Here is a 17,030-nt window from a genome sequence, read left to right as displayed (position 1 = left end):
TTTCTCTAGCATAAGCTGAACCTATTGCTACGCGGGCCTAAAACTATTGAATACTAATAGTTTGATATCATTATGGAGCACATGAAAAGATTCTGACTCCATAGCCGCCCTGATATTCCGGTCAAATACTAGCATTTTAGTCTACACTATGTTAATGATACTTCTCCCGAGTACTGCATCCACGTGGGTGCAGGTGACTTATGTCCTATCTGATGATGAGAGATTCCTATTCATCATCTTGGATCTGCATCAATCCCTCATCTTTAAACCAATTGGATCATCAGCTTTCTTCAAAAACAGAGCTTTCAAAAAATCGAATTTCACTCACCATGAGGAGAGAAATGAATCGCCCGTTCTGCACCCCTCGCCATGGACGTGGTCTCTCGTTCAAAAGAAGGACTAATGGCCAGTTTCCCACATCCGGCCAACCTCAGTCTAGTCGTATAATCGATCAAAAGCTTATCGATGGAGCTCAGACTCCACCGGCCCTTGATACATCTCAGAAGCAGAAATTTCAATTGTTCTATCCTGATAGTGGATTCATTCCCGCTGGGGAGGATGGCTATAATGATGATTTACAACTAGATGCATTTGGTAAGTAGATTGAAAACTACCTGATATATACCTTATCTTTGAATTATGTACTCACTAACTACTTACTAGACCTTGAGCTGTTAGCACACACTGACGAACCTTCCGGGAGCATCCAGTCTTCCTCTAATACAGACCACCACTCGACATATCATCAGCGACAGGAACATCCTCCAACTCAGGTATCTAGATTTTTCAATGGCATGTACCGAAACGCTAAACTGCCGCAATTGATCGAATTTGAGCTAATCAAATAATTTAGATTCGCAGGCCACTTTACATAGAACCTTGGGCTCCAGTTCATCAGATGTCGACATAGGAGATGCTTCTAGTGCATTGACAAGGCTCCAGAATGGAAGAGCAGCTGCACCGTTTCGAGATCAGGACATTACAACGAGGAGGTCACATCAGGATTCTCAGTTCCGTTTCACGGGGCTTGGGACACCTCACTCTTATGATAATCCTGATATTTCATCAACAATGAGTTCTGGAAAGAATACGGTTTTCCAAAATTTGCCGGTTTCTAGTCGAGGTATTGTTCTAGTATCTCTGCGCGAGCTCCCAGATAACTATAGATCACTTTTTCATTTCCCCGTGTTCAACGCGGTTCAGTCCAAGTGTTTTCAGTCGGTCTATAGGAGCGATGATAACCTCGTTCTAGCAGCACCTACGGGAAGCGGCAAGACAGTTGTCATGGAATTGGCAATTTGTCGCTTGCTCAACAATTTGAAGGATGAACGGTTCAAGGTTATTTATCAAGCGCCTACCAAGTCTCTTTGCTCTGAAAGGTTTCGTGATTGGAATCGAAAGTTTCATGCACTTGGGCTTCAGTGTGCGGAGCTCACTGGTGATACGGATCAGACGCAATTAAGACACGTCCAGAACAGTCAAATCATTGTTACAACTCCGGAAAAATGGGACAGTATGACACGAAAATGGAAGGACCATGCACGATTAATGCAATTGGTGAAACTATTTCTCATTGACGAGGTGCATACACTCAAAGAAGCTCGCGGCGCGACTTTGGAGGCGGTTGTGTCTCGAATGAAATCTATTGGATCTACTGTTCGATTCATTGCATTGAGTGCGACCATCCCCAATTCCGAAGATATTGCAACCTGGCTTGGTAGGAATTCTACGAACCAGCATGTTCCCGCACAGAGGGAACACTTCGATGAGGAGTTTCGTCCCGTAAAGCTGCAGAAAGTTGTGTACGGATATCAGTCGCACAGCAATGACTTTGCATTCGATAAGATGTGCAACTCGAAGTAAGACTTGTGTAACGTTTTCCGATGCCTGAACTAAACATTGAGTTCTTAGACTCCTTGATATTATTACGACACATTCATGCAGAAAGCCTATTATGATATTCTGTTGCACAAGAAATTCGGCTGTCGCAACTGCCAAGGAGCTTGCACGCCTATGGTCGATATCGAATCCTCCGGCGAGACTGTGGAAAGGTTTGAACAAGCCGATGGAGGTTAAAAATCTAGATTTGAAGAGTAAGTTTATCTTTACTGGCCTGGTTCTATGCTAACTGGCATGCCACAGCTACAGTGAGTGCAGGAGTTGGTTTTCATCATGCTGGCCTTGATGCTGCAGATCGACATCAAGTTGAGAATGGGTTTCTCGGGGGGCAAATAAGTATTATATGCTGCACTTCAACTCTCGCAGTCGGAGTAAATCTACCATGTCATCTGGTTATTATTAAAAATACGGTAGGATGGCAAGATGGCTGCTGCCAGGAGTACTCAGATCTCGAGATAATGCAAATGCTTGGACGCGCAGGCCGGCCGCAGTTTGACGACAGCGCAACAGCGGTCATCCTCACCCGGAAAGAGCGTGTAAGTCACTATGAAAAGTTGGTATCTGGTTCTGAGAGCCTCGAAAGCTGCTTGCATCTGAACCTAATTGACCACTTGAACGCTGAAATCGGGCTTGGAACTGTTACAGATATAGAGTCCGCTATCAGGTGGCTTGCTGGAACGTTTCTATTTGTGAGGCTGAGAAGGAACCCGACACATTATCAACTCAGAGAAGGTGCCAACCAGGACGACGAAGATGAAATGCTTCGCCAGATTTGCCAGAAGGATATCAAGCTTCTCCAAGAATGTGGGTTAGTTACCCTTGAAGGTCTCCGCTCTACACCATTCGGGGACGCTATGGCCCGGTATTATGTACGATTTAAGACGATGCAGTCCTTCCTTGCTTTAAACAAGCAGGCAGGTATCGCTCAGATTGTAAGTCTAGATTTTTTACGGACTTAGAAAGTGATACTGATTCAACACAGCTTTCAGCGATATCCGAAGCAGAAGAGTTTCACAATGCTCGTCTCAAAGTAGGAGAAAAGACTCTGTATAAAGAAATCAACCGCTCTCCAGATATCAGCATTCCGATCAAAGTTGATATAGCGCTTCCGGCTCACAAAGTATCTCTTCTAATTCAATCTGAACTCGGAGCGGTTGAATTTCCTGACGGAGAGCAATTTCAGAAATACAAATTTGCATTTCAACAGGACAAGAATTTTGTCTTTTCTCATGTCAACCGCCTGATTAGATGCATTATAGACTGCCAAGTACACCTTCAGGACTCAGTGACAGCTATGAATGCGTTAGAGCTTGCAAGAAGCTTGGCTGCAAAGGTTTGGGATAGGTCACCGCTCCAGATCAAACAGATTGAACAGGTGGGAGTAGTCGCAGTCAGGAAGCTGGCAGCAAATGGAATCACGAGCATTGAGACTTTAGAAGAGACCGAGCCTCATCAGATTGACATGATATTGAGCAGAAACCCGCCATTCGGGGTTAAGCTACGCGGTCGTCTTGCAGATTTCCCGAAGCTACGGGTCTCGGTAAAAATGACAGGAAAGGTATAAAGAATCATTTGATATCACATAAGACGATGTTCCTAACTTGGATATTTCTAGGACGTCAGACCGGGACCTATAGCGAAGATACGATTCAAAGCGGAAATTGGATTCATAAATGAAAAGTGTCCGAAATTCTTTCAGAGGCGACCCGTCCATGTTTGCTTTCTGGCGGAAATTTCTGATGGTTATCTCATTGACTTCCGACGCATCAGGTAAGTCAGCACTTTTCTTTTCCGGGGAGGCTATGGCATTAATGTCAACCAGTGTGAGTGGAATCCAGAATAGCCATGAGATACTCTTGATCGCGGAATTGAAGAGCCCGACTCAGTTTGTTACATGCCATGTTATGTGTGATGAAATCGGTACGTACTTCAGGATGGCCGTCTTAATGCAGTATCTGGTCGTTGCTTGGGACTAAGGAGCCGTACATAGCTGGAACTCTGAGAAGTGCTGTGTTGAAACCGGAGCTTCCACCGTCATCGTTTCCAGGAAATCATGGGAAAAGCCTAATTAAGATGGCAGACCAGGAAGAAACTATAAGCAAAGAAACTTGCGTAGTAAAATCTACTGGTACGAATAATGTTGATTCCTTTGATAGCGATGATGCATTGTTTGGTGAGTTTCTTGAAGCAGGTATGTGTCATTCCCTTGGATTTGTTATACTTGATTAGCTTGTAGTTTGAACAAAGACCAAAATTTCTAAATAACGGGAATAATGAAGAGCCCCACAGAGCTTCAGGTTCAGCCACAAGCATAGGATATCCAAAAGCAACTGGGAAAGAGATCAAAATGAAGGAAAAGATAAAAGGCAACCATGAAACTTACAAAGAACCAACCCGGCTGGACAATGGACTACGGGCATGCAACCACAAGTGCAAGGATAAATTAACGTAAGATCCTATCAGATCGTTAGAAGAATTAAACTAAGGAGACCAGGTGTAAACACCTTTGCTGTCGAGAAGGCCTTAAAAAGCCTCCTAAATCATTCAAGAAACAATCTGATGGAGGAGGCCAGGGGACCATGAGGCTTAGTCAATCGACACTGTCAGCTAACATATTAAAAAGGCCTGCATGTCCAACAGTTGTTCGCAAATTTTCTGAAAATGAAAGGAACAAAGACAGTTTGACAGTTTCGACTTCAACAGAGAGCCTATTGCAAGATTCCACCGTACCAGGATTATCCCGGATGGCTAGTCAAAAAGGCAATACTGTGGATTCTTCGAGCGATTATGGAAGTGATGGTCTTAGTGATATACCGTCATTATCAACATTGTTCTTCGGTGTTATAGGTGATTCGATGAAGACGGACTCCCAACAAGCCCCCGACACTCCAGCTGTCATTCAAAATAGACCCGTGCCTGCGGAACCTTGGCTTGAGTGTGATATTATGCTATCCCCAGTGCATTCGCCTTTGATGGAGCCTTTACGCAAAGAAAATACTATTCCGGAAACTTCTTTGATAGATCTCACATACCCGGAACCTCAACACGTGGTTGCCGATTTGTTGGTCGAGGGACATCCAGAAAACCCCTGCGGATGGCAAAAACGAAAAAATTCTCTAGTGGATGACAGCAGATCCTACACTAAGAAGTTAAAATATGACGGTGACTCCCAAGTGGATTCTTTCCCACTAGGAAAAACGGATAATCCTGGAGCTGGTTTCAAATATAATGCAGTCGAGTCTCGTGGGTTGTTCGAGATATCAGGTATAAGTTCTGTCTCAACAGACTGGGAGGGTATCGATCCTGATCTACTGAACGAGTTCAAAGATATTGTTGATTTCTTTTAGAAGAATATGGTCCTTTGCATGGTACTAATACTAATCATATGAAGGTTGTTATGCTTTCAACTGCCTTTTGATCTTGTCTGAATGGCTGCCGAAGCCTAGTTAGCCCTTGAAGCTTGCAGAAGTGCTACAAATGTGAATTCTAAAGCGATATGAAGCGTTAATATCTTTCATTCATCAAATTCAAAGCAGTAACAGACTACTTAGCGGTTTTTGAGGCTCGCTTAAGGGGACTTACTAAACTAAGCGAATATTGCATGTAATAGTGAATGAGTGAATATGATTCCTAGCTCTTGATATCTACCTAGCAACAAGAAACTCCCTTTTGTCTCTGTTTGACAAGAACCCTACGCATCCTATTTCTTCTTTCTTCTTCTTCTTCTTTCCCATGCTTTTCTCCCAAGCTCTTACATCCATTCTTGATACCCAGTATCAAAGCATCAAGAAGAAGGTAAGTAAGAAAGACTCTCCTAAAACAACATATCTTCTCTTTCCAGTCAATTCTATTAAATAGGATCATGATATACTCAGCTAACATCCTTGCCCTTATTGATCTACGAGATTCTCTTGTGGTTTCAGTACTCTTGCACTCCTCTACACCTTGATCGAAGACATCCATCTATTCTTTCTAGCCTAACTCTCTAGGGTAGAGGGTTCTTATCAGAAACACTGTAAGGTGAGTAGTACTATCAAGTCTTCTCTATTTAGGTGGGGTGGGGTATCAAGCTCTTCTATACTTTGTTTCTTTTGCGTTGCGTCGCGACCGCGCGCGTGAACTGGATGGCATCACTCTCCCAAGCTTTGTGTTGAAAATAATAACATCATCTACCTATGTATTCTATTCTTTTTTGTTCTATCTGTTTGTTTCTCTAGCTATTGGTCCATTCTGTCATGTATTGTTATGAGGGTTCCCAACACTGACGTTGAAATTCAGACAGATAGCCACCACCTGTAGACCTGCAGAATTGGCTCAGAATGGGGAAGCTCAATTATTCAGCGGTATGTCTATGTCTACATCCAAAGCATCTTCTGACTAGAGCATGACTGACAAGTATGAAACATATAGAGAAAGATCGGTGGAATTAAGGCGGGCCAGGTTGTCTCTAAGGACCTCGTAAGTCTCCTTGCTTTTCTATCCGTCATATCTATTTCAAAAATCCATCAAAATCTATCTCTAGTTTTATCCAAATACCCCAAGACTAACCCGCTTTCATAGAAGAAACGTATCCCCCCAGGCACCGGATCCAAGGCAGCAGCAAGAGACCCAACTCTTGAAATTGACATCGCTTGCAAAGACCTTACTGATGCGGGATTCGCCCAGTTCATCGATGATCTGATTGATTGTGTCAAGTACCGCAATGAGCAGCACCCATCTGGCCTGACCAAGGTTACCGAGTTCCATCTGCAGAGTAACCAGCTCACCATCCAGTCCCTGGCGAAGCTAGCTGAGGTGATCACTCTCAGTCCTGGAGATCTGCGAGAGCTTGATTTATCTCAGAATGAAATCCAGGTTGTTAGCGCAGAGGAGCAGATGATCTGGAATTCCTTTTTGAAATCATTTACCAACTGCTTTATGCTTAAGAAACTGGATCTTAGTGGTAACCCACTTGGACCTGTGGGGTTGGAGATCCTGGCCCGTGTTTACATCAAGAGTGACCTTGATTATCTTGAAGCTGATGCTGGGGCTATTATCGGAACAAAGCTGGATGAGGAAGTTGATGTTGTTTCTGAAGAGCTTGCTGCTTTGAAAAATTTGAACAGCGAGAAAGAAAATGAGAGTTCTCGTGCGGGTCGTGTGAAGAAATCGCCTTGTAAGGGAAAGGTTGTTCGTCAGAATGGTAAGACACACATCCACATCCACCCTTGACTTTGATTTGAAAGTAAAACAAGCTGACAGTTTCTGGGTATAGCTGCCTCCCACTCAACTGCGGTTGCAAACAGCAAGGCTTTTACTGCCGCGGACTTGAAGAAGTACACCTGCACTAGAGGTCTCCGCTCAATCCCCTATCTTAATTTGTCAGATTCCGGGATCAGCGTCTGCAGCGCTGTGCATTTATCCTGTATGCTCCAGATGCAGCGTACTCCCGAGCAGCTTTTGGCGTTCCTCCCTACGGGAAAAGCCTATACCATTCACGAATGCGAAAAAAGCTCCAAAAGTATTGTTTGGAAGCCCAATGGCGGCCTTGCACCATTTGCGACGAAGCTCCTTGAAGTGGCTGAGACTATCCATGAGTCCAGAGTCCATGTTTCGTTTGAGGATGAGGAGTCTGGAACCGACGGCGATGACCAGAGAAAGCTACAGAGCAAGCGTGTGCTTGAGTATAGCCGGCTCTCCAAGCGAGTTCGCATGGAATTTCTTAAGCACGAAGGAGTGCATGCCAGTCAAATTTCCATCACGGCGTTGAAGATGATGATCGTCGCCCGTGCCCTTTTGCTCAATGATCAGGATCGGAACGCGGAGACTGGGTCAGAAGAAGAGGAAGAATCAGCTGTCGAGGAAGTTGCAGTTGAAGAGCGCATTGAAGAGCCTGAGCCCAAGCCGGAAAAGCCTAGGCGAACCGTGCGCTTTTTATGCGATTTAGAGCCGAAATATTCATTTCCTATCGGGCCATTCCACCCAGCCGCTGAGAGGTTCGATGCTGAGTTTCCTGCCCTTCGGCCAACCAACTACAAAGACGTCCCTGCCGCACCCCCTGTTGCTGCTAAGCCTGTCGAGCTGAAGACCGAACAATCATTAGAGGCGAGCGGCAACCAGTCTCACCGTTGCGAAAATGTACCTGCTCGTCACTTGAGTGCTCCTCACAAGACTCGCAAGGGGGAAGGACGCTTTAGAGTTCCGTTGGACATCTGGCGTCGAATTATCGCGGAGGCAGTCGGTGCCGATGGCATTTTGGACCAAGAACAGCAAGACCAAATTCTCCACTACGCCTCCGATTGGGATATAGTCGCTTACGAGCTGACTATCAAGGGTACCGAAGACCACCAGCAGATCTGGAAGTTCTTGGAGACTGTGAACTGCTTTGCTTATACCCCTTTGGCTTGAATTTTGAGGGCGCATGTCTTGTTTACCTTGACTACAAAGTTTCATCCATGTGTGTACTTTTAATCTGTTAATATTGGGGGTGATCATGATGGATTTTAAGCAGGGAAACCAAAAAAAAAAAAAAAAAAAAAAAAAAAACAAGGCACAAGGAAAGGAACCAAAAACGGGTTGGGAACAGATTAATCAAGCTTGGGGTGATGATGTGACTGGTTTGTATGACATATTAGGGGTAACTGAAATAGCAGGATTCAACCAGATGTACATTTCACCCTCGAATGAATACTAATGAAGGTTCTCAAAGACTGAAGTTGTTCGAAAGTAGGGCTTGTCGAAGATGGGGAATCGCACGTGACCCCCCCCGATTCCCCCGCAACATCGATCAATTATCAAGTTATGCCTTCTTGTCCTTCTCTACAGGACTTGTACACTCGTTCCAATACTATAGACACTAGCGTCTGTTTTGTTTTGTTTTTTTTTTAATCAGGAGCCGCATTAGGATCCCAGATCAAGTCCCGCATATCTTCTTTTTTTCATTAATTAGACAACCGGCCGGAGAATGATCCGCGCAAAGAGAACAAATACCCAGCCGTTGGAAGACAGCTCCAATGCGCCTGCTACATTCAACGATGGTCTCCCACTCCCTAAGCTGATCGCCTTTGATCTGGACTACACTCTATGGCCGTTTTGGGTCGACACCCATGTCAGCGCACCAATTAAGCCCCGCGACAACAACTCCCGTTGCACTGACAAGTATGCCCTCCTGGCTCGTGTAAGAGACAAAACATACTAACCTTGTGTTGGTCTAGGTGGAATGAATCCTTTGCCTTCTACCCGGGCGTCTCCTCCATCATCTACGCTTGCAAAAACCGCTCGATCCCGCTGGCTCTCGCCTCGCGCACCCACGCACCAGATCTAGCCCGCGACATGCTCAAGGCCTTACACATCATCCCGAATTTCTCGGATAACCCGGCCAACAAGACCAAATCTATTCGTGCCCTAGACTACTTCGACTACGTGCAGATTTTCCCCGCGACCAAGACACAGCATTTTTCGCGCATTCATCAGGCGAGTGGGGTTGCGTACGAGGATATGCTCTTTTTCGACGACGAGGCTCGGAACCGAAATGTGGAGATGGAGCTCGGGGTGACGTTTTGTTTGGTTAGAGATGGCATGACCAAGGAGGAGGTGGATCGGGGGGTTTGGGCATGGCGGAAGAGAAATGGGATTAAGCCTGCTGTAACTTGGGGAGGGCAGTGAGGGGTTGAATTGATTTGATATTGGATTTGGTTTGAAGTCGGTATTTAGACTTGTTATGAGATACCCAGCCTCGAAAGAAGGCATGAAAGGAAGAGATAAAGGAGCTATTGATTTATTTACCCAGAATCGCATTTTGAAGTTGAGGTTGAATTAAAGTACCAACCACGTAATTTACCTCTTCCGCGTCCCACAACTGTCATCTCCAACACCACCACCACCACCACCATTCTACCATTCCACCTCAACTCAATCAATCCCAATAACAACAACAATAAAAAATATATTCAATGGACCCAAGACACAGCTCATCCCGCCCCACCCCCCAACAAAGCCACCTACGACCCCCTCCGCACCACCGTCCCTTAGCAACAACAGCCAGCTCCGCCCCCCCAGCCTCAGCTCCCCCCCGAGCCCCCGTCACCGCACACCCCACCGCAACCATCTCCGACTCGGCCGTCTTCCAAGGACCACACCGGATCACAATCGGGTCCGGCTCAATCATCCACCCTCGCGCCCGGATATACTCGCACGACGGACCCGTTGTAATCGGCGACGGATGCATAATTAGCGAGAAGGCCTCGGTTGGAATCGCCCCTGGATCTGGAGCGTCTACCCGGGGACAAGGACGAGCACGAAATGCAGCCAGTGCCAGTGCCAGCGGATACGGAGAAGGAGGTGGTGGTGGTGAGCTTCCGATTCGCATCTCGGCAAACGTTACAATCGGTCCCGTGGCTACGGTTCACCCCGGAGTGCAGATCCATTCCGCCGCTGTCGTTGACGCTCTTGCTATCGTCCACCGGCGGGTGTCCATCGGTGCGCATGCGAAAATCTGTGCGCGGTGCGAAGTCCCTACGAACACCAAGGTGCCTGAGTGGGCGGTTGTTTGGGGGATCGGGGCTGGTTTTGGAATCCGGAGGAAGATTAAGGTTGTAGGGAAGAAGGCTGGGCCTGTGGCGCTTGCTGCTGCTGCTGCTGCTGCTGCTGGGGGGGGGAGTGTGCAGGCGTTGGAGATGACGCTGGAGGGTCGGGCCGCGGAGGATGCGAGGATGGTTGGCTTGCATAAGGAGAGGGAGGTGCTTGTGAAGTATATTGCATCTTCTGGGGGAGGGAGGAGGAGATGATTTTTTTTTTTTTTTTTTGTATTTTGCTTCAGGATGTATCCCAGCTTGGTGGGTTCGATTATGTGGTGTACTTGGCGAGTTTTGTTACATTCGGATTTTATATACCCCTGGCTAGACCTATAATGCTGTATTGTTGGTTATTGAAAGAATTCCAAAGTTGGATTTATATTTAGACCTAGTGAAACATCGTTAAAGATGCCGGAAAGAATAACTACGCTATACTGCCTAAAGTACGTATTCACACCTCATACATAAACCATCCACATTCCGGTTGAACTGTATCAAGCTGACCCTGCGTTGACTGCTTGCTGGCCCGAACAGCCACCGAACCGGCTAGGATCTCTGTTTCGACAGTGATCCGGCTATATTCCAGCCGAGCAGGCAACTTTACAAACCCCACGGGCATCTCATCTAATCCAAGCTCCGTGGTCTCTCCCGGCTTCGTGTCATGCAAGCAGACCCCGTTCTCATCCCAGAAACAGAACGTCGTGATCCAGCCGGAAAAGGTCGAGCTTCCACTTTCCCCCTTGATGTCACAAATAGACTGCCAAAAGTCTCGCACCGCGTCACTCTCCGGATGGATAAAGGTATTCACAAAGCTATCCAGCACAGGCCTCAGCTTCTCATACCATCTCCTCGGCTCATCACCATAGATGATCAGCCTCTTGCTTTTCTCCCGAAGCTTTACCCAGTCCTCGAAAGTCCCCAGAAGGGTCACGGACGGCAAGCCACAGGACATCTCACAGACGGAGACAAAATGCTTCTGCATCGTGCCCATCATCACGGCGCTCGCAGTAGCCCGATCAGTGACTGTGGTCGTCGTGAACTCAGGCACAACCCATTCTCGAAGATCTGCGTCTATGATGCATTTCTGCATTTCAAAGGCGATTATCACGGCAAAAGCACCCTTATCGGTCCGGTCAATCGAGGCCACTTGAATGACAAGCTCCTTTTGGCCTTCGTGGTCCACCAAGAAGTGATACTGGTCTTCAAGATGAGCATGGACATGTACGCTCAACTGGGTCAGCATTGCGAACCACACATCGTCAGGCCGAAGGACTAGATGATGGTGGTAGTTGTACGCCTCGATGCATCCGTGGACGAAGCCGTTTTTGCTGGCAAAGTAGTGTGAGCTCTCGATAGGATGGTTAAATGAGCTCTGAATGATCATCTTGAACGGGTTGATCGGATTGGGACAGGATGTGCGTTTGTTTTTCAGAATGGAGTGAAGGAGGTCTTTCGCAGACGAAGCGGCTGGAAAGCGATTGGCGGGCTGCCAAGCAGCTGCACTGTTTTTTGACGGATTAATAGTGATTGGCATATTGAATATGAATTACTGGAAAGACTGGATTTTAGTTCTAGATAGGATCATTAAAGAGATGAGGATAAATAGGGGGAAATTTGTTAAGCCTATGCTTCAAGAGAAAGATATAAGACTGGGCTCTCTTCATGTGGACAGTTGTGCTTGGAAGGAGCGAACCATGAATCATTATAAGAAGAGTCTTGTCAGTTTGATAAACCAGATATGGGATCTAAACTTGATTATTCTTGCGGAATTTTCAATATCAAAACGGTGCTCACTACATGTGCTGTAAACTTGACTGAAATAGGGCAAGAAAATACATATATACACACACATCCAGCTACACATGGATAGATATGTATACACCTTTCTGTTGATTAGAAGGCTGTCTATATATTGTCATATTAATATTCCAACTCTTTGAAGTTGCCAATAACCCATATATTCTATATATATTTCTTGTTTTATTGTCAAGAGGAAGGAATAGTTCGATCCATCCACGCTTAATTGGTGGCTGCCTACTGAGTCTCCAGCCTAAACTTGCTGCGTGCTCTCGGATCTTTCTTGGAATGTATATATAACTCAGGCCAATTGACACCGTTCATTACAGACTTGATCAAAGAATAGATTCTTGGATTGATCTCTTTATTCAGAGAATGAGCCCCTCCTTCACCAATCTAATACCGGAGGTGCAGCTCCTGATCATCGCGCGTCTGGATTTCCAGGCAAAACTGTCCTTGGTCGAAAGTAAACTCCTGCCTCCTCTATGGATAATGAGAATCGAAGACGTAAACAAATACGACGACGACGGCAACAGTCTCTTGCACTTGGCAGCCCGGGAAAATTTCGTGAGCGCCGCGAAGTTCCTGCTTTCCGCCGGTGCGCACCCAAGCGCCCATATGGGACCTGGGGCGCGAGACCCAAACACCACCCCGTTACTGCTCGCTTCCAGGCAAGGGAACCTGGCGATTGCGCGAATGCTTCTCGATCACGGCGCAAGTGTTCACGAATGGGACTGGAGCGGCGTGTCCGCACTACACTACGCTTCCGAAGCTGGCCATGCCCAGATCGTCCGCCTGCTTCTGGATTCCGGCGCTACACAGAACCTGAACTTCGACATTGGCGCGCCCATCCATGGAGCCGCGGGGAATGGCCACGCGGAGATCGTCCGCTTGCTGGCTGCTCGTGGGGCCGAGCTGGAACTGCCCCGGCGCGGTGTCACGGCTCTCGCGCTCGCCATTTGCAATGGGCACCTTGCGTGCGTCGAGGCCCTGCTAGATGCTGGCGCAGCGGTCTCGGTCTCGGGGGAGCAGCGGTTGAAATGCGGGGAGTGGTCTTTCCCGCTGCTTCTGGCTGCTGGGGGGCCTCGTGCGATAGAGGCAATGTCGATAGCCGAGATGGGCGTCAGTGAGATATGTCAGTCGCCGCGGTTGGCGTGGAAGCTCGGGCAGAAAAGATTGTATGCGGAGATGGTACGGCTCCTGCTTCGTTCCGGGGCTGATGTTGGTCAGGAACTTGATTCGGTAACTGCTTTGCATATGGCGGCTATTGCAGGCAATCATCTTGCCGTTGAATATTTACTAGACGCTGGGGCTGATATCTACCAGAGAACCAGGCGGAAGAGGTCAGCGCTGGGTTTTGCGTCTCTTCTGAACTTTGATGATATCGTGCAGTTGCTTCTAAACGCCAAGTTGGGAAGGCCAAAAGAGCAAAAGCCGGCTGTCGGTGCGAAGCCAGATTTAAGAATTTTGAACTCGAGAAATCCAATTTAATTAGCCTCTGTAGTTATACAATGTGAGAGAGACCACTTGTACTGGCTTAACTAGAGTAGTACGCAGGCAAGAGAACATCGAATGTCTATACAATCAACCGAGTCCTTTCATAAAATAAGAAACTAAAATGGATAGTCACCCTTTAAAACAAAGGAAATAAGAAGATTCCCCTCTTAGCTTTCGTCTTCCGTCCAAATAGAGGGATATAAACCTTTTGAAATGCTTGTTATGCTTTCCCCACCCATGGCAAAATAAATGGAATTCAAACGTGAACAAGGACATAATTAAAGAACGCATGGGTGAATAACCGGATGCAAGACGCCTAAGAGCCCCTTGCATGTCCTCCACCTCTAATTCTCTTTCCTCCACTGGCACTTCCTTCGCTAGCAGTGTCTCCTCCATCTTCTCGGGCCCGCTTATTTCCCTGGGGGACAAACTGGCGCGCCGAAGCGCTCAAGGCTCCTCGACCACCACCGGGGCTTGCTTGGCCTTGTCCAGGAGGGACATTAGACGTCTGCACGTTCTGGTTTCCACCCCGACCTTGATGGCCGCCTCGTCCACCTCGACCGCGTAGAAGGCCGGTACCGCGCTGGCTCTGAGACTGCGGCGGTGCTTGCTGTTGCTGCCCTTGGGACTGGACCTGCGCTTGCGGTGGCTGTTGTGAAGATTGACCGAAAGGATTCTGCTGGTGAGAGCCACCTCGACCAACAGCACGGCCACCTCTTGCAACCGGAAGTCCAGATTGCAGAGCTCGTAGTACTCCAGGGCCGGTTCCAGCTGGAGGTTTACTTGGTAAAGAAGGGGGCTGTTTGTTTTGAATCTGTCCGAATGGGTTGGCAGGGGTTGCATTTGCTGTTGCTGTAGCACCACCGTCCACCTGTGATTGCTCTTGGGGTCGCTCATTTGTCTGCGGCTGTGCCTCAGCCTGCGCCGGGGTTGCGCTTGCCGACGGAGCAGTTGTTTCGGTGGCAGCTGCAGGGGTGGGCGCTTGTTGAGCTGCAGGAATGACACGTGGGGCAGGTGACGGCGTCGCAGGAGCAGCCTGGAGGACTTGGGGGGCAGGTGAGGGCACAGGAACTGGGGTTGCCGCTGGAACGGCGGCTTTGGGGGTTTGTGCTTGCACAGGTGGAGCCCTGGCAACTTTAGCAATCTCCCAAACCTCGACAACCGCTTTCTGAGGAGTTTCTGCAGCCGCTTTCTGGACCACTTCGATCTTGGCCTGTGCAGTTCTGCATCTGGAGTCAAGCATACTAATCCTAGCTAAAGATTTCTTGTCTGACAGCTCGACAGCAGATTTGATCTTCTCTTCCATGCCCTCCTCGTGGGCTTTCTTGAGGGCCTCTCTTTCATCATTGAACTTTTGTTCCATCGCAGCGAGGGCCTCTGGGGTCGGCTGGGTCGGCTGGACTTGTTGGGCTTGTTGGGCTTGTTGGGTTTCTTGCTTTTCTTTTTCCTTGGCAAGCATGGTTCGAATGTTGTTGCGAATGATCATTCGAATGGTTTCGTTTTTGGAAACAAGCTCTTTCGCCTGGCTTTCGGTCAACTCGGGGAGACCACCCTCGCTCTTGGATGGAGTGGCTGGGGCCTCCTGGTCGGCTTGCGGCGCAGGGGCTGTTTGTTGCCCAGCAGTTAATCGTGCAACCTCCTGTCGATGTGCTGCTCGGGCTTCTGCCATCTTGCCATTGAAGATTTCTTTCAACTTTTCTGATCTCTCCTTAATCTTCGTCTCAATCTCAGCATCTTTAGCAGCCAAGGCAGCATCCTTTTCGACAAGAGCCGCCTCGAGACGCTGAGCCTTCTCCTCCAGAACCTTAACTCTTTCATCTTCGCTTGGGGCAGGCAGTTGGGTTGTAGGAGCTGGGAACTGGGATGCTGGAGTGGAGTCGACACCAGATCCCTCCTGGGTAGCGGGTGCTACAGGTTTCTCAGCCATCTTAGTCTTCAGCTGATTCAGCTCCTCTTTGGTTGTTTTCAACTCCTCCTGAAGAACCTCCTTCTCTTGAATCATCGCGGTTAACTCCACTTGCTTGGCGTTGATACGACCCGTAAGATCCTTAGATCGAGCCTTGAACTGCTCCGTAAGTCTGGCACGACTTTCTTGTATCCTATCCTCCGCATTTTTCAACTGTTCTTGGGATGAAGCAGCCCGAGCCTCCATGGCTTCCCGTGCTGACACGGCATCATCTCGCTCTTTTTCCAAGGTCGCTAGCTTCTCCTTCAATCCTTCCATCTCAGCCGGATCCACACGATCGTATTTCTGAAGGATATTTTGAGTGCGTTGTTGCCAGTGATCTCTATCGGCTTGTAAGAGCTTCAACTCTCCGTCCTTTGTTTCGACAACATTCTCAAGCTCCCTGATGCGAGTCTCAAGGGGCTCGATTTGTTGTGTCAGCTCATCGACACGAGCGGATTTCTCGGCAAGGGCCGTCTCTGTTTGTTTGACCTGGCTACGGAGGGTGACACTACTCTCACGGAAAAGATTAAGCTCGTTCAAAGTTTCCATAAGCTTGCTGTGGCTCAAAGCGGTGTGATCACTATCAGCCGCAGCGCGACGTTGCTGCTCGAGCTTGAGTCGCGCCTCATCCAGCTGAGACTGGGTGTATTCAAGCTGCTGGCGAAGGCGCTTGCTCTCCTGAGTAGACAGGTGATATTGCACATCAACAATCTCCTTCTCACGGCGCAAGAATTTAATGACTTCCTGAAGACCTTCGAGATTTGGTGCCGTAGATTCTCCATCTTCTTGTTCATTGTCGGGGATGTTGGCGCGATCACGCTGCAAGGCAGATATCTGATTCGTGATGTTCTCGAGCTGAGAGTGAAGCAATGAATTCTGGTGAAGAACCTCCTCTCGGCGTTTCTGAAGCTCTAACAGCTCGCTTTCGTATCGGTTCTTGAGTTCATTCCAGCTTTCTGCCTTTTGGGAAAGGTCCTTCTTGTACGTCTCAGCATGGGTTCGGAGCTCAACAGCCTCAAGTTTTAGTTGGTTTGCTTCAGCGCGGACCAATTGCAAGTTCTTGGCTGCTTCAGCATGCTTAACCAGTTCGTTCTCGTAGTTCTGTTGTGCGTGCTGAGCGATTTCAGCCTGTGCCTTCAGATCCTCTTGATGATATTGAGCGGCAGCAATCTGGCGCTCGTTTTCTTCGGCCAGTCTCTTATTTTCGGCTTCCAGCACAGACTTCTGTTCTTCCAGGCGGCGGGCAGCCTCCCCTTGTTCATCACGAAGCTTGGAAAGCTCGTTGTTAGTTGTAGAAAGTTCGGATGAGATCTCTTCAATCCGTTGCTCAAGATCCT

At 47.9% G+C, this 17,030-nt stretch overlaps 5 protein-coding genes across 5 annotated transcripts; 4 read left to right on the top strand and 1 right to left on the bottom strand.

Annotated features, from left to right (window-relative positions):
- Positions 1-329: 329 nt before the first annotated feature.
- On the top strand, positions 330-5,246 carry P175DRAFT_0560004 (putative DEAD/DEAH box DNA helicase (Mer3); the record flags this gene model as incomplete). Its single annotated transcript, XM_040900954.1, has 10 exons — positions 330-594; positions 664-773; positions 862-1,859; positions 1,912-2,093; positions 2,143-2,831; positions 2,882-3,457; positions 3,515-3,669; positions 3,722-3,819; positions 3,890-4,090; positions 4,540-5,246. 10 exons carry the CDS (start codon positions 330-332, stop codon positions 5,244-5,246), a joined length of 3,981 nt encoding a protein of 1,326 aa, XP_040749498.1.
- Positions 5,247-6,218: 972 nt separating this feature from the next.
- On the top strand, positions 6,219-8,286 carry P175DRAFT_0444397 (uncharacterized protein; the record flags this gene model as incomplete). The annotated part of the gene is made up of 4 exons (XM_040894230.1): positions 6,219-6,242; positions 6,310-6,357; positions 6,460-7,081; positions 7,154-8,286. 4 exons carry the CDS (start codon positions 6,219-6,221, stop codon positions 8,284-8,286), a joined length of 1,827 nt encoding a protein of 608 aa, XP_040749497.1.
- Positions 8,287-8,705: 419 nt separating this feature from the next.
- Positions 8,706-9,686, top strand: P175DRAFT_0464667 (Mg-dependent acid phosphatase). Its single transcript, XM_040894852.1, has 2 exons — positions 8,706-9,036; positions 9,093-9,686. The coding sequence occupies exons 1-2, from the start codon at positions 8,843-8,845 to the stop codon at positions 9,541-9,543; spliced, it is 645 nt and encodes a 214-aa protein (XP_040749496.1). The 5' UTR covers positions 8,706-8,842; the 3' UTR covers positions 9,544-9,686.
- An 81-nt stretch (positions 9,687-9,767) lies between these two features.
- On the top strand, positions 9,768-10,681 carry P175DRAFT_0503995 (transferase hexapeptide domain protein). Its single transcript, XM_040897746.1, has one exon. It carries the CDS (start codon positions 9,831-9,833, stop codon positions 10,662-10,664), a length of 834 nt encoding a protein of 277 aa, XP_040749495.1. The 5' UTR covers positions 9,768-9,830; the 3' UTR covers positions 10,665-10,681.
- A 221-nt stretch (positions 10,682-10,902) lies between these two features.
- P175DRAFT_0485182 (DUF4419 domain-containing protein) lies at positions 10,903-12,172 on the bottom strand (the record flags this gene model as incomplete). Its single annotated transcript, XM_040895593.1, has 1 exon — positions 10,903-12,172. Exon 1 carries the CDS (start codon positions 11,983-11,985, stop codon positions 10,903-10,905), a length of 1,083 nt encoding a protein of 360 aa, XP_040749494.1. The 5' UTR covers positions 11,986-12,172.
- Positions 12,173-17,030: the final 4,858 nt, after the last annotated feature.

Source organism: Aspergillus ochraceoroseus (genome assembly GCF_002846915.1).
Source record: "Aspergillus ochraceoroseus IBT 24754 chromosome Unknown P175scaffold_8, whole genome shotgun sequence".
NCBI lineage: Eukaryota > Fungi > Ascomycota > Eurotiomycetes > Eurotiales > Aspergillaceae > Aspergillus > Aspergillus ochraceoroseus.
Note: the sequence above shows the minus strand (reverse complement) of the source record. Positions and strands in the feature narration are given on the sequence as shown.